This window comes from Fusarium mangiferae (genome assembly GCF_900044065.1).
Source record: "Fusarium mangiferae strain MRC7560 genome assembly, contig: FMAN_scaffold008, whole genome shotgun sequence".
Lineage (NCBI taxonomy): Eukaryota > Fungi > Ascomycota > Sordariomycetes > Hypocreales > Nectriaceae > Fusarium > Fusarium mangiferae.
The window spans coordinates 1,730,226-1,743,727 of record NW_024573928.1 but is presented as its reverse complement, the minus strand read 5'-3'; the positions used below and the strand labels follow the sequence as shown (position 1 = coordinate 1,743,727).

At 48.7% G+C, this 13,502-nt stretch overlaps 9 protein-coding genes across 9 annotated transcripts; 8 read left to right on the top strand and 1 right to left on the bottom strand.

Moving 5' to 3' along the window:
• Positions 1–205: 205 nt before the first annotated feature.
• Positions 206–697, top strand: FMAN_11522 (uncharacterized protein; the record flags this gene model as incomplete). Its single annotated transcript, XM_041834347.1, has 1 exon — positions 206–697. The coding sequence occupies one exon, from the start codon at positions 206–208 to the stop codon at positions 695–697; it is 492 nt and encodes a 163-aa protein (XP_041684620.1).
• Positions 698–1,435: 738 nt separating this feature from the next.
• Positions 1,436–1,988, top strand: FMAN_11521 (uncharacterized protein; the record flags this gene model as incomplete). Its single annotated transcript, XM_041834346.1, has 3 exons — positions 1,436–1,639; positions 1,694–1,786; positions 1,836–1,988. The coding sequence occupies 3 exons, from the start codon at positions 1,436–1,438 to the stop codon at positions 1,986–1,988; spliced, it is 450 nt and encodes a 149-aa protein (XP_041684619.1).
• Positions 1,989–2,693: 705 nt separating this feature from the next.
• On the top strand, positions 2,694–3,210 carry FMAN_11520 (uncharacterized protein; the record flags this gene model as incomplete). Its single annotated transcript, XM_041834345.1, has 3 exons — positions 2,694–2,882; positions 2,935–3,030; positions 3,091–3,210. 3 exons carry the CDS (start codon positions 2,694–2,696, stop codon positions 3,208–3,210), a joined length of 405 nt encoding a protein of 134 aa, XP_041684618.1.
• Positions 3,211–4,774: 1,564 nt separating this feature from the next.
• On the top strand, positions 4,775–5,358 carry FMAN_11519 (uncharacterized protein; the record flags this gene model as incomplete). The annotated part of the gene is made up of 3 exons (XM_041834344.1): positions 4,775–5,011; positions 5,070–5,162; positions 5,224–5,358. 3 exons carry the CDS (start codon positions 4,775–4,777, stop codon positions 5,356–5,358), a joined length of 465 nt encoding a protein of 154 aa, XP_041684617.1.
• A 739-nt stretch (positions 5,359–6,097) lies between these two features.
• FMAN_11518 (uncharacterized protein) lies at positions 6,098–7,201 on the top strand (the record flags this gene model as incomplete). Its single annotated transcript, XM_041834343.1, has 1 exon — positions 6,098–7,201. One exon carries the CDS (start codon positions 6,098–6,100, stop codon positions 7,199–7,201), a length of 1,104 nt encoding a protein of 367 aa, XP_041684616.1.
• Positions 7,202–7,454: 253 nt separating this feature from the next.
• FMAN_11517 (putative U1 snRNP protein) lies at positions 7,455–8,306 on the bottom strand (the record flags this gene model as incomplete). The annotated part of the gene is made up of 2 exons (XM_041834342.1): positions 7,455–7,901; positions 7,950–8,306. The coding sequence occupies 2 exons, from the start codon at positions 8,304–8,306 to the stop codon at positions 7,455–7,457; spliced, it is 804 nt and encodes a 267-aa protein (XP_041684615.1).
• A 243-nt stretch (positions 8,307–8,549) lies between these two features.
• Positions 8,550–10,336, top strand: FMAN_11516 (uncharacterized protein; the record flags this gene model as incomplete). The annotated part of the gene is made up of 2 exons (XM_041834340.1): positions 8,550–9,312; positions 9,357–10,336. The coding sequence occupies 2 exons, from the start codon at positions 8,550–8,552 to the stop codon at positions 10,334–10,336; spliced, it is 1,743 nt and encodes a 580-aa protein (XP_041684614.1).
• A 749-nt stretch (positions 10,337–11,085) lies between these two features.
• FMAN_11515 (uncharacterized protein) lies at positions 11,086–11,702 on the top strand (the record flags this gene model as incomplete). The annotated part of the gene is made up of 2 exons (XM_041834339.1): positions 11,086–11,316; positions 11,361–11,702. 2 exons carry the CDS (start codon positions 11,086–11,088, stop codon positions 11,700–11,702), a joined length of 573 nt encoding a protein of 190 aa, XP_041684613.1.
• Positions 11,703–12,310: 608 nt separating this feature from the next.
• FMAN_11514 (uncharacterized protein) lies at positions 12,311–13,435 on the top strand (the record flags this gene model as incomplete). The annotated part of the gene is made up of 4 exons (XM_041834338.1): positions 12,311–12,947; positions 12,995–13,212; positions 13,259–13,351; positions 13,397–13,435. The coding sequence occupies 4 exons, from the start codon at positions 12,311–12,313 to the stop codon at positions 13,433–13,435; spliced, it is 987 nt and encodes a 328-aa protein (XP_041684612.1).
• Positions 13,436–13,502: the final 67 nt, after the last annotated feature.

Below are 13,502 nucleotides of genomic sequence, written 5' to 3'. Positions count from 1 at the left end.
GGTAACTATATTGAAATTGCGGATGGGGTGCAAACCTGTTTGACCAATCACTGGTCAGATCGTCTGTCGATATCCAACACTCAAGCGCGGGGAAGCATTGCATCTAGAGATTCGTTTTCAGCTAACACAACACTGCAGCCATAACGTCCTGAACCAGCACAAAACAGTCAGCGCAAAAGTGCATAGCCTTCCGCCAAGCCCGAAAATGGAACAGTACGCGAAAGTGTTTATGGCTCCACGCAAGCCTGATCCGGGTGACAAGGGCGTTTCCATCTTCCTCGCGGGAATAACAACGAGCACCGACGAGCCTGACTGGCGAGAAGTTCTAACAAACGATTTGATGAATCACCCAGTGACGATTCTGAACCCAAGCAGGCCGGATTGGGATAGCACTTGGAAGGAGGACTTCTCGGACAAGCGATGGGAGGAACAGGTTTGGTGGGAGCTTGATATGCAAGAGGCTGCAGACATCATTGTTTTCATGTTCCACCCTTCGACAGATGCCCCGATCAGTCTTATGGAGCTTGGTTTGGCTGTCAAGGAAAAGTCAAAAAGCATTATTGTGTGTGCTCAGGATGGCTACAGAAAGAAAGGGAATGTTGAGGCGGTTTGTAAAAGGTTTGGGGCAAAATTAGTGAGTACGGAAAACGAACTTAGAGATGCCATCATTGTGACCCTGGAAGATGGTCACAAATGATTGCTCTTTGAAACACTTGTAGGCAATCAAGAGGGCATTCACATCGAGAGTACGTACATATATGGGGTATATAAGAGGCCATTGGCGCCCATTAATGCTCTACTTGCAATAATATTATGAAGAACGACAGAGATTAATTGTTAAGCCGCTGCAGCACTGAAATCCTAAACTTACCTAAGTTTAGGCTTCTAAGCTTTTGTGTAGCGTCATGTTACGGTCCATCCATCCTTCTGTTCCGTTTGGTCTACCTTAGCAAAGACGAAATATTCGTATGTTGTTCTTGTCCTTTATAACTTCGTACTGCGTTCGAGCACCAAGAAGAATACTTATGACATTGGGACTGAATCGCTTAAGCCGTGCAAAACGCCTGACCTGGAAAGAGAGCGTTGTGTTTAAGCGCAAATGTCCATCTTGAAGTTCGATCCTTTGTGATCTTGAGTCTCGCCTCTTTGTCCTCGTAGTATTTAGTGAAGGAGTACATTCTTTGTGTGCGAAATGAGCTGACTGCAACATGACTCCTTCTGTTCAGGTGCATGTTCAGTTTTTTAACAATGGGTCATTAATGATAGGAGTACTGCAACTTGTTCTCTGGCGTGAACAAGAGAACACCAGTGCTACCAAGTTACGCTTAAATTCCCAATGGCCTCCTACGTTTCCTCGAGGCATTGCACATCCCGGTTCTCTCATCCTCTCTATCGCTTACAAAACTAACATAGTTACATCTGTGAGTCTTCGAGCATGTCTGAGAATAACAAGAGTGCTTCTGTCCAGCTTTGGCCTTGGCAGAAGCGAGCTCTCGAGAATGGACGTACGCCGCTACCTGAAAGTCCAGGAGAAAGACCCTGGCTAGACCTTTCACAAGATACCGAGATATCTGCCACTCCTTTATCGGCTTTAACAAATGCAAGTACCCCTCAAAGGCGAAACTGCCACCAGACCGTGGCGAGTATCATTAAATCCTTGTCAAAACTTAACATCAGCTAACATCGTTGACAGGTTGCTACACCGAACCAGCGCTGGTGGACAGAAAGTGAAATGAGACGGCTAATTCAGCTGAGGAACAACGGGGAGTCCTGGGCCACTATCACTGTAATTGTTTAACTTAAACTATCTAGAACGTAACTAACCTCCTTTCTAGGCACAATTCCCAGGACGGACTCTTCAAGGAGTCAAGCAGACATACCGCAAGCGTCGATTCGCTACTGAGCAACAAATGGAGAAAGAGGCATTAGCAGCGGCTTCTGCTAACCCTTCTCTTATTAGAGACGACACTGAGAAGCGTAATCAGTGATTTAAAGATTGCAATCCAGGGTTAATAGAGATGACCCTCGCCATGACCCTCATATCCCCTCTTACACTTACTATGTCTTGCCCAGATACTTCAAGTCCTGGAGCGTCTCTTTTATCTGTCCTATGCTGCCACATCCATTGTCATTGTGTTATTGAATTTTCATAGCTGCAACAGTTTATATATACACATCACTAAGCATTTTTGATAATTTCCTTTCCGACTCTGAATTCTTCACAATATGGGCTCTGGGATAGCCATGACCAACACGATTGTACTATAAGATCAAGCTCCGAGAGCTCACAACTTTAGACAATGAAACTCTCACAGGTATTGAGGATTTTACTGTTCACTTACCAGGAAGGATTCAATTTTCTCTTTCGTAACACTGACACCAACTTCAAACTCACTGTTTGTCGTTATGCCCAATGTCACTATAAGCAAAACAATATGACCGGATGAATATATAATTGATCTATTGTAATATCTTGACACCAATCAAAAGCTTAAGTCTTATCATTGCTTTTAACGGACAACTTGTTGGCACTGCGGAACAATGCCAGGAGCTGCACGGTTGCTGCCGCTGGCAACTTCATCGCTTTATTCTTGGTTCCCCTACCTCTACCTGTTTCTCGGATTGCACCCTACATTTCCCTTCAGCTGCATCCCTCAGACGGCCAGAGCCCTGGAAATCAGAAAGACTTCGAGATGAAGCCCTGGCACGAAAAGGCCCTCAAGCGTGGGCGGTCGCCTTTGCCAGAAGGCCCAGGTCAAAGACCATGGCTCCCCTTGGAACCACACGAACGACCTTCAATAAATCGCGAGGTGTCGGGCGCTCCTCAAGGACCCAATCACACCGAATATACTGTACCGGCCTCGGCTCCAGACGAGGCCAACGTAAGTCCCGGCGCCCTACGAGCCATATTCAAGTTACTAAACCAATTATCAGGAGAGTAGAAACTTGTCATACCGCTTCCGGGAGGAGTCTGAAGTGCGTCGGTTGATAGAAATGAGATCTGGCGGGGCTAAATGGAGCGCCATTGCGGTCAGTTCCATTTCTAATCTTCCATAGATGATTCATTCCCAAGTACTAACGATTCTGTAGCAAGTCTTTCCTAACCGCACTCTTGAGGCACTGAAACAAACCTACCACAAGCGAAGACAGGCTGTGGAACAAAGGATCGGAGAGGAGAAATCCAGCGGCAAAGCGGAAAAGAATGATTAGATCAAGCCTGCAGTCATATATATACATAATTATGGCGGCCACAACGGTAGCAACAACATAAACAAACCTCTCATCGAAAGCCGTTTTGGAATCAATCGCAACACTATATCAGTTGGGACTATACTGTGACTTCTTTCTAGCTATATATAAATATTGTCTTGGTCTAACATGGGCGTTTCGCACACTTAGAAGGCACCCAGATTGCCCGCCAGGGTATCGCAGTTCCTCATGACCAGATTCGATACCTCGAGCTCACGATAATACACGGATTCATCTATGATGATTCCTTCATGGACCAACTTCACAAAACTTTCCAGGCGTCAGGTATAGGTAAATTGTGATACTTCATTGAGTGCCGTACGATTTATCAGAACCATATTTGTTCGAGCTTACACTCTTTGCCTGAACTATAACCAGAGAACATCAATTCGTATGGTTTTAATCATTTTGTTGCCATTTGTTTCTCGCCAAAATAGCATAAGGCTTATCAGAAATGACAAGCTTGACTCACTCAGCAAATCAACAAGAGGCGAGAGTCACAGTTCCATGACCAAACGCAGATCAGCGAGCAAGTATTATCACACTTCGAAGGCAAGAAAAAGAGTTTCGTGTCAAGATGGCAATGAAAACATAAAACTTTGCCCCAAGTTACAGTCAGAATCGATTCTGATCTAAAATAGCTTGCGAGGTAGCTTGGCGAGATCCAAATCTTTTGCCGTGACAAAAGACTTTCTATACATTCCGCATCAAACCTAGTCGCTTACTCTGGCTCAAAGCTTTCTGAGAATAACTATAAATAACAGTACTCCCCTCCTAAATTTCATTCACTCTTGAATCACATCAAGTCTCGCAGTGTCTGACAGTATCAAACCATGGCACCGAAAGGCTCTTGAACGGGGCCGAGCTCCCCTTCGCGACGCACCGGGCCATTGCCCATGGCTGAGGAACGATATTGATCTTGACACATCGTCACCTGATGAGTATAACGAGGGGTCCAGCAGTGGGTTTCAAATGAGATCATGAGCTCCGAGGCGTAGGTCGGTGGTTCCCTCAAATCCTATCCTCAAAGATTCATCTAACAGTAGCAGAGGGATCCCGCAGCAACACCCTTAGCCACCCACACAGTTTCAATACACGCATTAGCGATGATTTCAGTTCTCAATTTAAAGATCCGATTGAAGACAGTGTTATTTGAAATAGGGGACAATATTCAATTCTAACACAATAGGCTACATTTCATCACAATGCCCTACCTTGTACAACCCCATTCACTTTTCTTTGAACCAGTTGTTTTCCCTTTGCAAATCTGTGGATAGATGCAACTGCATTGGCAGATGATCATCCTGACAGTGACTGGTCGCTAGCTTTCAATAGAACAATGGAGATGCTCCATTCACTGTCCTTTGTCAGTGCCCGCGGCATTCACTTGCGAATCCGGCAAGATTATCCAGTGTATACAATCATTTCATTTCTAAGTATATTAGCTTCTTCAAATGCCAGAACTCAGCATTGCTTTCTACAAGAACACCAACATCACTGTCCTGATCATTTCATTATACAAATTATGTCTGGGATCAACAACGAAACGCCTTCTAACGCTCTCAAGCCCTGGCAGGTACGAGCCTTGGCAAAAGGCAGAACACCCTTGCCAGAAAGCCCTGGTTGCAGACCATGGCTGGAAACCAGCTCTACGCAAGACATATCTGGATCTGGACGGCAAGCTCTGGTGACTACAGGATCATTCTCTGCTTCAATTCCCTCAACTCCCGGAGCAGCCCTCTCCGTGTCGGAGGCTGAGACGGTAAGTGCCCAATCGCTTATGCCCATACATCCATCTCTGACATAGTCGCCATATGCAGAACAGCAACCCGGGCTACAAGTTCTGGAATCAAGACGAAATGAAGCGACTCATCGAGCTGAAGAGAGAGGGGAAGTCATGGAGAGATATCAGCGTAAGTTACCGTTCCGATTCACCCGCCCTTCCCATAAACATCCTGACATGCTATTTCTCAGGACCACTTCCCCGGGCGATCTGTTGAAGCACTCAAGCAGACATATCACAAACGAAGAGCAACTGCTGAAGAACAAATGCACCCAGTCGTCAAAGAAAAGGAAGATCAGGCGGTGGCACAAAAGCTGAGAAAGTAGAAAAACATAAAACCGTTCTCATAGCCAGTATCCTATGAACTCTTTGGCATTGTCCCATGTTTCCAAACAGCTTTCGCTAGTTTTTTTTATCTGTCATATTTCATGCTTTGTTTTTTGTCCATCAAGAGTTTAGAAAGCATACATTTCTCCTATGTCTGCTACTCCATGATAAAAAAACCCATAGATATTGTGCCACCCTTCCAGTCTTTCAATCACCAACCTCATCCCATTTACCGACCACATCAATAGTAACGTACCAACGGAACATGATGTTTCAGGACCAGCAACCTACCTACCCTATCCCGATATGCTGGCGAGATAAGATACATAATTGCCACCAATAGACGTAAGATTCGTCCTATGGTTGGCACCTACAAATTCAAACTGTAAAGGTCGTCATGGGCTTAATAACTTTATAATAACCCTAAGTTAAAGCAAGTCATCCGTGGTTCAAACTTAGAACACCAAAGCCGGAGCGCTCCAACAATTAACCGCGTGTGTCTTCCGCCGGCTCCACTTATCACCCGCCGAACCTCCCCCACATTGCACAGTCATGACCCTCTGGGTTCCGCGGGGTATGGTGTTGTGCGAACTTCATCCCTCCTAAACTTTACAGATCTCCCTTTACCTTTTTCTTGGACAACTGTGCAGCTTATATTATTCGTTTTCAATTGCATTATTTTGAATATCATTTTTTGTCTTGTTCCAACTTCTCTACAAGCCGCCACTACTGCCCGCCATGGATGACCAATTTGGAGGGCGTACCGACGATGATCTCTTCTACGACGACTTCGAACCTGTCGAGAGCGAGACCGTCGTCACTACTGAAAACGTACCAGAACCCCAGCCTACGCCTATAGCACCGGTTCAGGAACCACTCGCTCCTCAAGAGAAGCCAGCGCCAGCGCCAGCTCCCGCACCATCGGCCCCCGCCTCAAAACCTGCTGGCCTCTCTTCCTCACGATACGCCGATAAGCCAGTTCCCCCCAAACCCGCAAAGCAAGCTCCCCAACCAACATCCAATGCGCCTCCCAACGCCCCAACAGCTCCTCGCGAGAAGAACAACCATGGTTCGCAAAACACCGCCGCCAATTCTGCAGCTCGTCTGCAATCGGGCGCAAACCCGCGACAGAAGCTCACCGACGAAGAACTCGCTGCCAAGATGGAAAAGATGAAGCTCCTAAACGCAGAGAAGGCGCGCAAGTTTGAAAAGGCCGAAAAGGATGAGAAGGATCACGCTGCGGCGTATGCTCGTGGCATGGAGGAGGCCAAGAAGCGCCGCGCCGAGGAAGCTGAGCGACGCAAACGTGGCGAAGAGGATAAGCGCAGGCTTGATGACGAACGTGCTAAGAACAGAGAGCGGAAGCTTAAGGCTATGGGTATGAAGGAGGGTGGATGGGATGAAGGTAAGGATGCTCTTGACGAGGAGGAAAACAGACGTTTCCGTGGCGCAAATGGTGGTATCCGAGGATCGAGAAGCTCCGGTCTTGGTGGAAGTCGGTACGCTTCAAAGGATAATGAGGAACATGACGTGGATCGCTTCTTGGACGAGCGACATCGTGGTGGAAGGGGTAGGGGTCGTGGCCGTGGAGGACGAGGAGGCCGAGGTGGACGCGGTGGCCATGAAGGCGCACCACCAGCGCCAGTCAAACAAGCCGTTCCCGCAGCCGAAGGCTTCCCTGCTTTGCCCGGCGAGGTCAAGAAGAGCGCACCCGCACCAACGAGCGATAAGCCGGCTTTTGCGGCCGCGGCAGCTGGACCTCCACCACCACTGCCACCACCCACTGGCGGAAAGTGGGATGAAGAGATGGATGAGTACGATGAACTGAACAAGAAGTCATGAACGAACTAGAAGAGATGGGACACTGGGCATAGCTTGAGGTGGGGTTGCAAAAATACCATAGGTAGCATTATTAGAAAAGAAAGTCGAAGCGAGATTGAAAGAATTCTCCTTATTTCTATTTGCCTTTTGGCGCTGAGCTGCTTTTCTAGAAAGGGTATTATCCTGCTCTCCGCCAACTCTTTCATTCTTCTTTCCGTCCATTTTATACACAGCGCCAAACGCCTGAACATTCCAGCAAATAATTACACATTGATTACCATCCTCCACGGTATCCCCTTCCACCGCGGCCACTCCTGTATCCCGAACCTCGAGGTCCTCTAGGCCCACCAGGTCCATCGTCGTCCATAGGCGCCCTCGACCGGCCCTTCATCTCCTTAGGGAAAGCATCGTAGGTCTTCCTCATCTGCGCATATCCCAGATGCATCTTTCCGTAGAAGTGATCGGCGAGACGTCTGTCGTTATCGAGTCGACTGAGGTAGGCACCGCAAACATCGCAAACTTGCAGCTTCTGGTGGCCTGAGGGGCCAGATGTATCGGATAGAGCTTTGAGCTCCTTTTCGCGGTCGGATTTGGATTGTGAGGCTTGACGGACGCGGAAGAGCTCATCTTGGGCGCGAGAAACCTCGCCCATGGAGCCTAGGATTTCGACTTCGAGGAGGCCGTTGTTGATGGAAGCTGAAAGATCGGAAATAGATTTGAGCTACGTAGGTCAGTATCTCGCACCGCAAAATCAGGGATAGGGACGTACCAAAACATTGGTCTGGCGAATCTCATCAGGTGTCTTCTCTAATCTTCTCTGCGCAGCATCGATTCGGCGGTTGCAATCATCAATGTACTTTTGTAGATCGCGCATATAATCGTACTCGAATCCATATTTCTGCTTCTCCCGATCTGACAGGCCATCATACTCCGCTTTCAACCCTTCATTATGCACCTTCGGACACGGTCCAATGTCCTGCTTTGTGTTTGTGAAGAGATCGTGTGGACAGGTGCCTGCGAGATATGATCGGCAAACTTTGGGGTCGGTGAGTGATAGTTGAGCGGCTCGTGACGTCGAGGATGCTCCCATCAGCTGCTCGAGCAGCTTTCTCTGTTCAGCGGCCATTGTGAATACGTCGTTGGCAGATGTTGAAAGTTGGCGGGGCCTCAAGATTCAAGATGCGACGGTATGTGGAGGAACGCGCCGGGAAGCTAACTTTCTGCCAGTATCCACCGCTTACCTAATCGAATCCTCCACGTCGCAATAGCTACCTTATCCAAGCTACGACACCAAATCGATCTCCCAAGGGCAAAGGTGCCATGTGAAGTCTTGATCGACTTCCACACTCCTTCACCCTGTTGCTTCAATATGCGCCACTTTCTGGCCTATCTGTTACTGGCCATAACAAATGGCTTTGCACTCACTTCTGCAGCCGCATCCGGTTATCACGAGCAATTGACGCTTCGACCTTTACCCCTGTCCCAGCTTCTAGCGAGCTTCAACTTCCGAGCCAATACATCGATTGCCGATTTTGAAGCGCATAACTTTCGACTGTTTCCTCGATCATTGGCGCAGATACTTCAGTATGCTGGAACACGAGAGCTACATTTACGATTTACGCTAGGACGATGGGACGCTCAATCCTGGGGTGCTAGACCGTGGGATGGAACACGCGAGGGAGGCACTGGCGTTGAACTCTGGGCGTGGTTAGATGCTGAGACTGATGAGGAGGCTGACGAAAAGTGGTTGACGCTCACAAACGCTCTGTCGGGATTGTTCTGCGCCAGTTTGAACTTTATCGATGAGACGAGAACGATTCGACCTGTTATGTCTTTCCAGCCCGACGGTGACCACTCGAACTCGTCGCTTGCGAACATGAGACTTCTTCATGGTGTTTTACCGCATGAAGTTGTCTGTACTGAGAATCTGACACCTTTCTTGAAGTTGTTGCCGTGCAAGGGCAAGGCTGGTATTGCTACACTTCTGGATGGTCACAAACTATTCGATGCCTCTTATCAGAGCATGGCGATTGATGTTCGACCCAAGTGCAATGCGGATGGGGAGTGCTTCTTGGAGATGGAGGAGACTGTGGATATGGTTCTTGATGTCAATCGATCCAAGAGGCCTCAAAGTATGTCCCTTAAATCTGTTACATGAACCCTCTAACAGCACTAGACAACCCGATTCCGCGACCCCCTCCCGCTCACGAGCTGCTCTGCGATACCTCCAAATCCTACCACTCTGACCACGCATGCTACCCCGCCGACAGTCTCGACGGTCAAGATTGGACTTTATCTCAAGTCTTCGGTCGCCCCATGAAGGGTACATGCCCTCTTACCGACCCCGATGTTCCTCCAGTCTGTGTTCAGATCCCCCAGTCCCGCGACATCTACACCACCGAAGGCGCCCGCGAGATCCGATCCCAAAACTCTCGCTGCTATAGTCTTGATACAAGCACCGAACTCACCCTCATGCTCGTCAAGCCCGAATCACAAGACGAGGACAAGATCCTTAATAAGCCCGAGACGCCTCTTCTCTACGCTGATCGCAGCTTCAACGGCCACGGCCAGGAACACGGTGGTGTACAAGCCATCTTGAGCAACCCTAGTGACACCGACGTTGAGTTCGTCTATATGGAGTCGCTCCCATGGTTCATGCGTATCTACCTTCACACCCTCTCGGCCCGTATTGCCGATTCGCCCTCGTCGAACTCGAGCGATCTGATCAAGGAGATCTACTACCGTCCCGCACTCGACCGCGCAAGGGGTACACAGCTTGAACTCCTCATGCGCATTCCGCCGCACTGCACCGTTTTCCTGACATACGATTTCGAAAAGTCCATTCTGCGATACACCGAGTATCCTCCTGACGCTAACAGAGGTTTCGACGTCGCCGCTGCTGTCATCACGACATTAGAGCCCAAGGTTCTCAACATCCGCACTACGACACTGCTGCTATACCTACCCACACCTGATTTCAGTATGCCATACAACGTTATTATCTTCACATCAACGGCGATCGCACTAGCATTTGGGGGATTGTACAATATTTTAGTCAGGAGGTTTGTGGGAGCCGATGAGGCGCAGAGCACAGGTTTGAAGGCGAAGCTGTTGGGTTTTGTTAATAAAATAAAGGGCAAGGCTGGGAAGCAATAGATATGATGTATGAGCTATTTTCTTGGTCACAATGCAAGATGTTACTGTTACCTACTGTGGTCATCTTCAGCTAGCATGGTCCTGCGATCCGATTACATGGCCTTGGGGGAGTGATCACGAATGATGGTCAACGCAATCAAATGTGTTCTCGGTCTTACCGGCTTGCCACTTCGACCCTGCATTGTCCTTGTCGAAGCATCATGGGGCCGCGTCATTAGATCTGGGGAACATGGACACGAACTTATCGCATCTCTGTTGAGGTTCCAGATGACGAGTTGAGGTGTACATGTGTTCAGGGTCCTGGGGTTAGGCTGGAGGGAGTCTGGGGGGTTGTCCACGGTGTTAGCGTCCCTTGGGAGGATGTAGTCAAGGCCGCCACGACTCTGATATGAAGAATGGCTCAGGTCTGCACGTGGAGTGGAAGACGAAGAGGGGAACCTCGTTTGACAATACGACAAAGCTTTGGAGGTTTACAATACCTAGTCAAGATGAAAAGAGATAAGAACTGTTTACGGCATATTCTGATCATATCTTCTTCGAGGCATCTCCGCGAGACGTAACCGAGATAAGAAGGCATCAAGTAGAAAAGGTTCGGGCCTTCCTCCCTTTCTCAATTATCTATATCTCGTCCAATCCATCAGCGTTTGCCAAGATCTTCCATGCCCAACATCGTCATATTATAGCAACCGGGCTGCTGGCTTCTCGTATTCCATGTCAACACATAAATGCGCCTCGCGCAATTCGCAACCATGAGACTCTTCCCTTTACTCCTCTTGGCCATCGTTGCCGTGAATGCCTACTACACACTCTCTGTCTACGCTCCTTCGCTTCCCCAGATTCACGCGCGCATCATCAATGCAAGGAATAAAGCCTTCATCATCGGCGCCACGAAACCCAGCACGTTCTGCGGCCTTGACAATGCTACCGAATGCCCCGATGGCACTTCCACGCAAGTCGATGGAAACATGACTGGCCTCGCAGTAAGTCATATCGTCATTCTCCAAGCCCATGCTTACGGCAAAAGGCCGCAGTTCCAGGCGGTCAATTCATCTTCGTCGCCCCCGACGGGATCGTATCCTACCCGCCCGCACACTCTGCCCTTCGACCCCCCGGCTCACAAATGGGTGGCTTCCAGCGCGCACATGTCATCTCAGAGTGCAAGATGCCTGTCACGATACTCATGTGGTCCCCGGAGAACGCAAGTCCGGGACTTTGGGCTTGCCCAACGGCGAGGAATGTCCCAGTCACGAAAGAAGCGGTCCTCAAGGCGACGACGAGCACTTTTACGGGAAGTGGCTGTTTGACTATTGAGGGGATTGAGATTCAGACTGCAGGGGATAAGTTCGCTGCGTGGGCTTACACGTAGAGGGAGTTTGGAGGATGTGACAGGTAAATGGTAGGATGATGTGGATGATAGTCAATAGAGAACATTATATCCCTGTTTTCTACTTTGTAACATTTTCGTAAATGTAAATCTCAAGTCCGCCATTGTCCTTCCTCATCTGAAGTGTCCCTCTACTTGACATCAGTACTAAGTTATCCTCATTGTAGGGCATTTGAGCCGCCCCAACTACCTGAGTACCTACCGTGAGCAGTTACTTCTTTCGACACACTCGGTCAATATTACCCTTCCTTCCACTTTAAAGATAGAAGTCCCGTGAAACTGTACAATCTTACCCTTGTTTGATGGAATTCATGATGGCATACCTCCACTAGTCCTGCACCCCGCAACTCTGTGGCTGCATCTTGTGTCCAGCTGCCCTGATAGCACGTCCGACTGGGTAGTGTCTCGCCGGAATCTTACTGTTTTCGGCAAGAAGCTAAGATCTGTTGTCGGAGGCATTTTCCATGTGTGTAAGTGGCTGCCAATCATGAAGCTATGTCCTCCTCGTGTAAGTGATAAAATGACGACCTCCCACGAGTGTCTGATCACTTCACATCAATTCAATTGCTGCCAGACTGATTTCCTGCACTATGGCCCAGACTGCGACCCAAACTTCTCTGCATGCTTTTAGAGAGGGATATCTCGTCAATGATGGAATTCTTGAGTCTAGCATGATTGGGAAGCTCAAACAGTCCTACCCATCTGAGCCGATCGAAGACCTGAGAGCCCGCTATGAGAAGGATGGCTATCTCTTCATGAAAGGACTCCTCCCCCGCTCTGACGTTCTGGGTTGCCGGGAAGCGTACTTCCGTTTCCTCAGCCCAAGTGGTGTTCTGCAACCAAATTCCGCTCCCGTTGATGGTATCTTCGATCCTGATAACAAGGGTGTCAACTATCCCAGTATTGGCGCTGGCCCTTTTGGTAAAGAGCAGATCAACCCAGGTTCATTCGCGAGCCTTGCGGAGAAAGCCCATACAGAGGAATTTTACCTCGAGTTTTCGAGACATCCAGCCTTGAGAGATTTCGTTTCCGGGCTGAAAGGCTGGGGCGATGATACCAAATTACTCCCAAGATCATTGTTGAGGAACAATACGCCACATAACAATGCCATTGGGGTGCATTATGATCAGTCGTTCTTGCGATATGGAGAATCTACTTCAGTGACAGCTTGGGTACCGATCGGGGATATCAGCCGTGAAGGCGGTGGGTTGATATATCTTGAAGGCAGTGAGTCTGCTTCCAAAGCACGGAGATGCCCAAGCTAACCACTAAAGGCGACACTCTAGGTCGAACATTAGAAGATGCCTTCAACAAAAAGGCAAGGGAAGGCGGCATGAGCGAAGAGGAACGCATCAACGCATTCAACAAGAACATGATGTCCAATGGTTTCTTGGAACTCGGCCCCATCAAGTTTCTACAAGACAACGGAGGTGGAAGATGGCTTTTGACAGAGTATGAAGCCGGCGATGTTGTTTTTCACAAACCACATATGGTGCGTATCTGCGATACTGAGATGAAGCCCTGCTGATTTTGGACAGATTCACGCTTCAACTATCAATAAGGACCCCGAGAATCGTATTCGACTTGGGACGGATTTGAGGTTTGTCGATTCTTCAAGACCTCACGATACGGTACGTGATTCCTATCCATAAAAAGTCGGACTAACCGTGAGGCAGAGATGGTCTGCACCTTTTCGGCTTGACGATGGGCTGTGAAATGCTGAGTCGAGGCTGTGGGTTCAACTTTTGACGTCATATCAAGACTTTTCGTGAGAATCGGTCG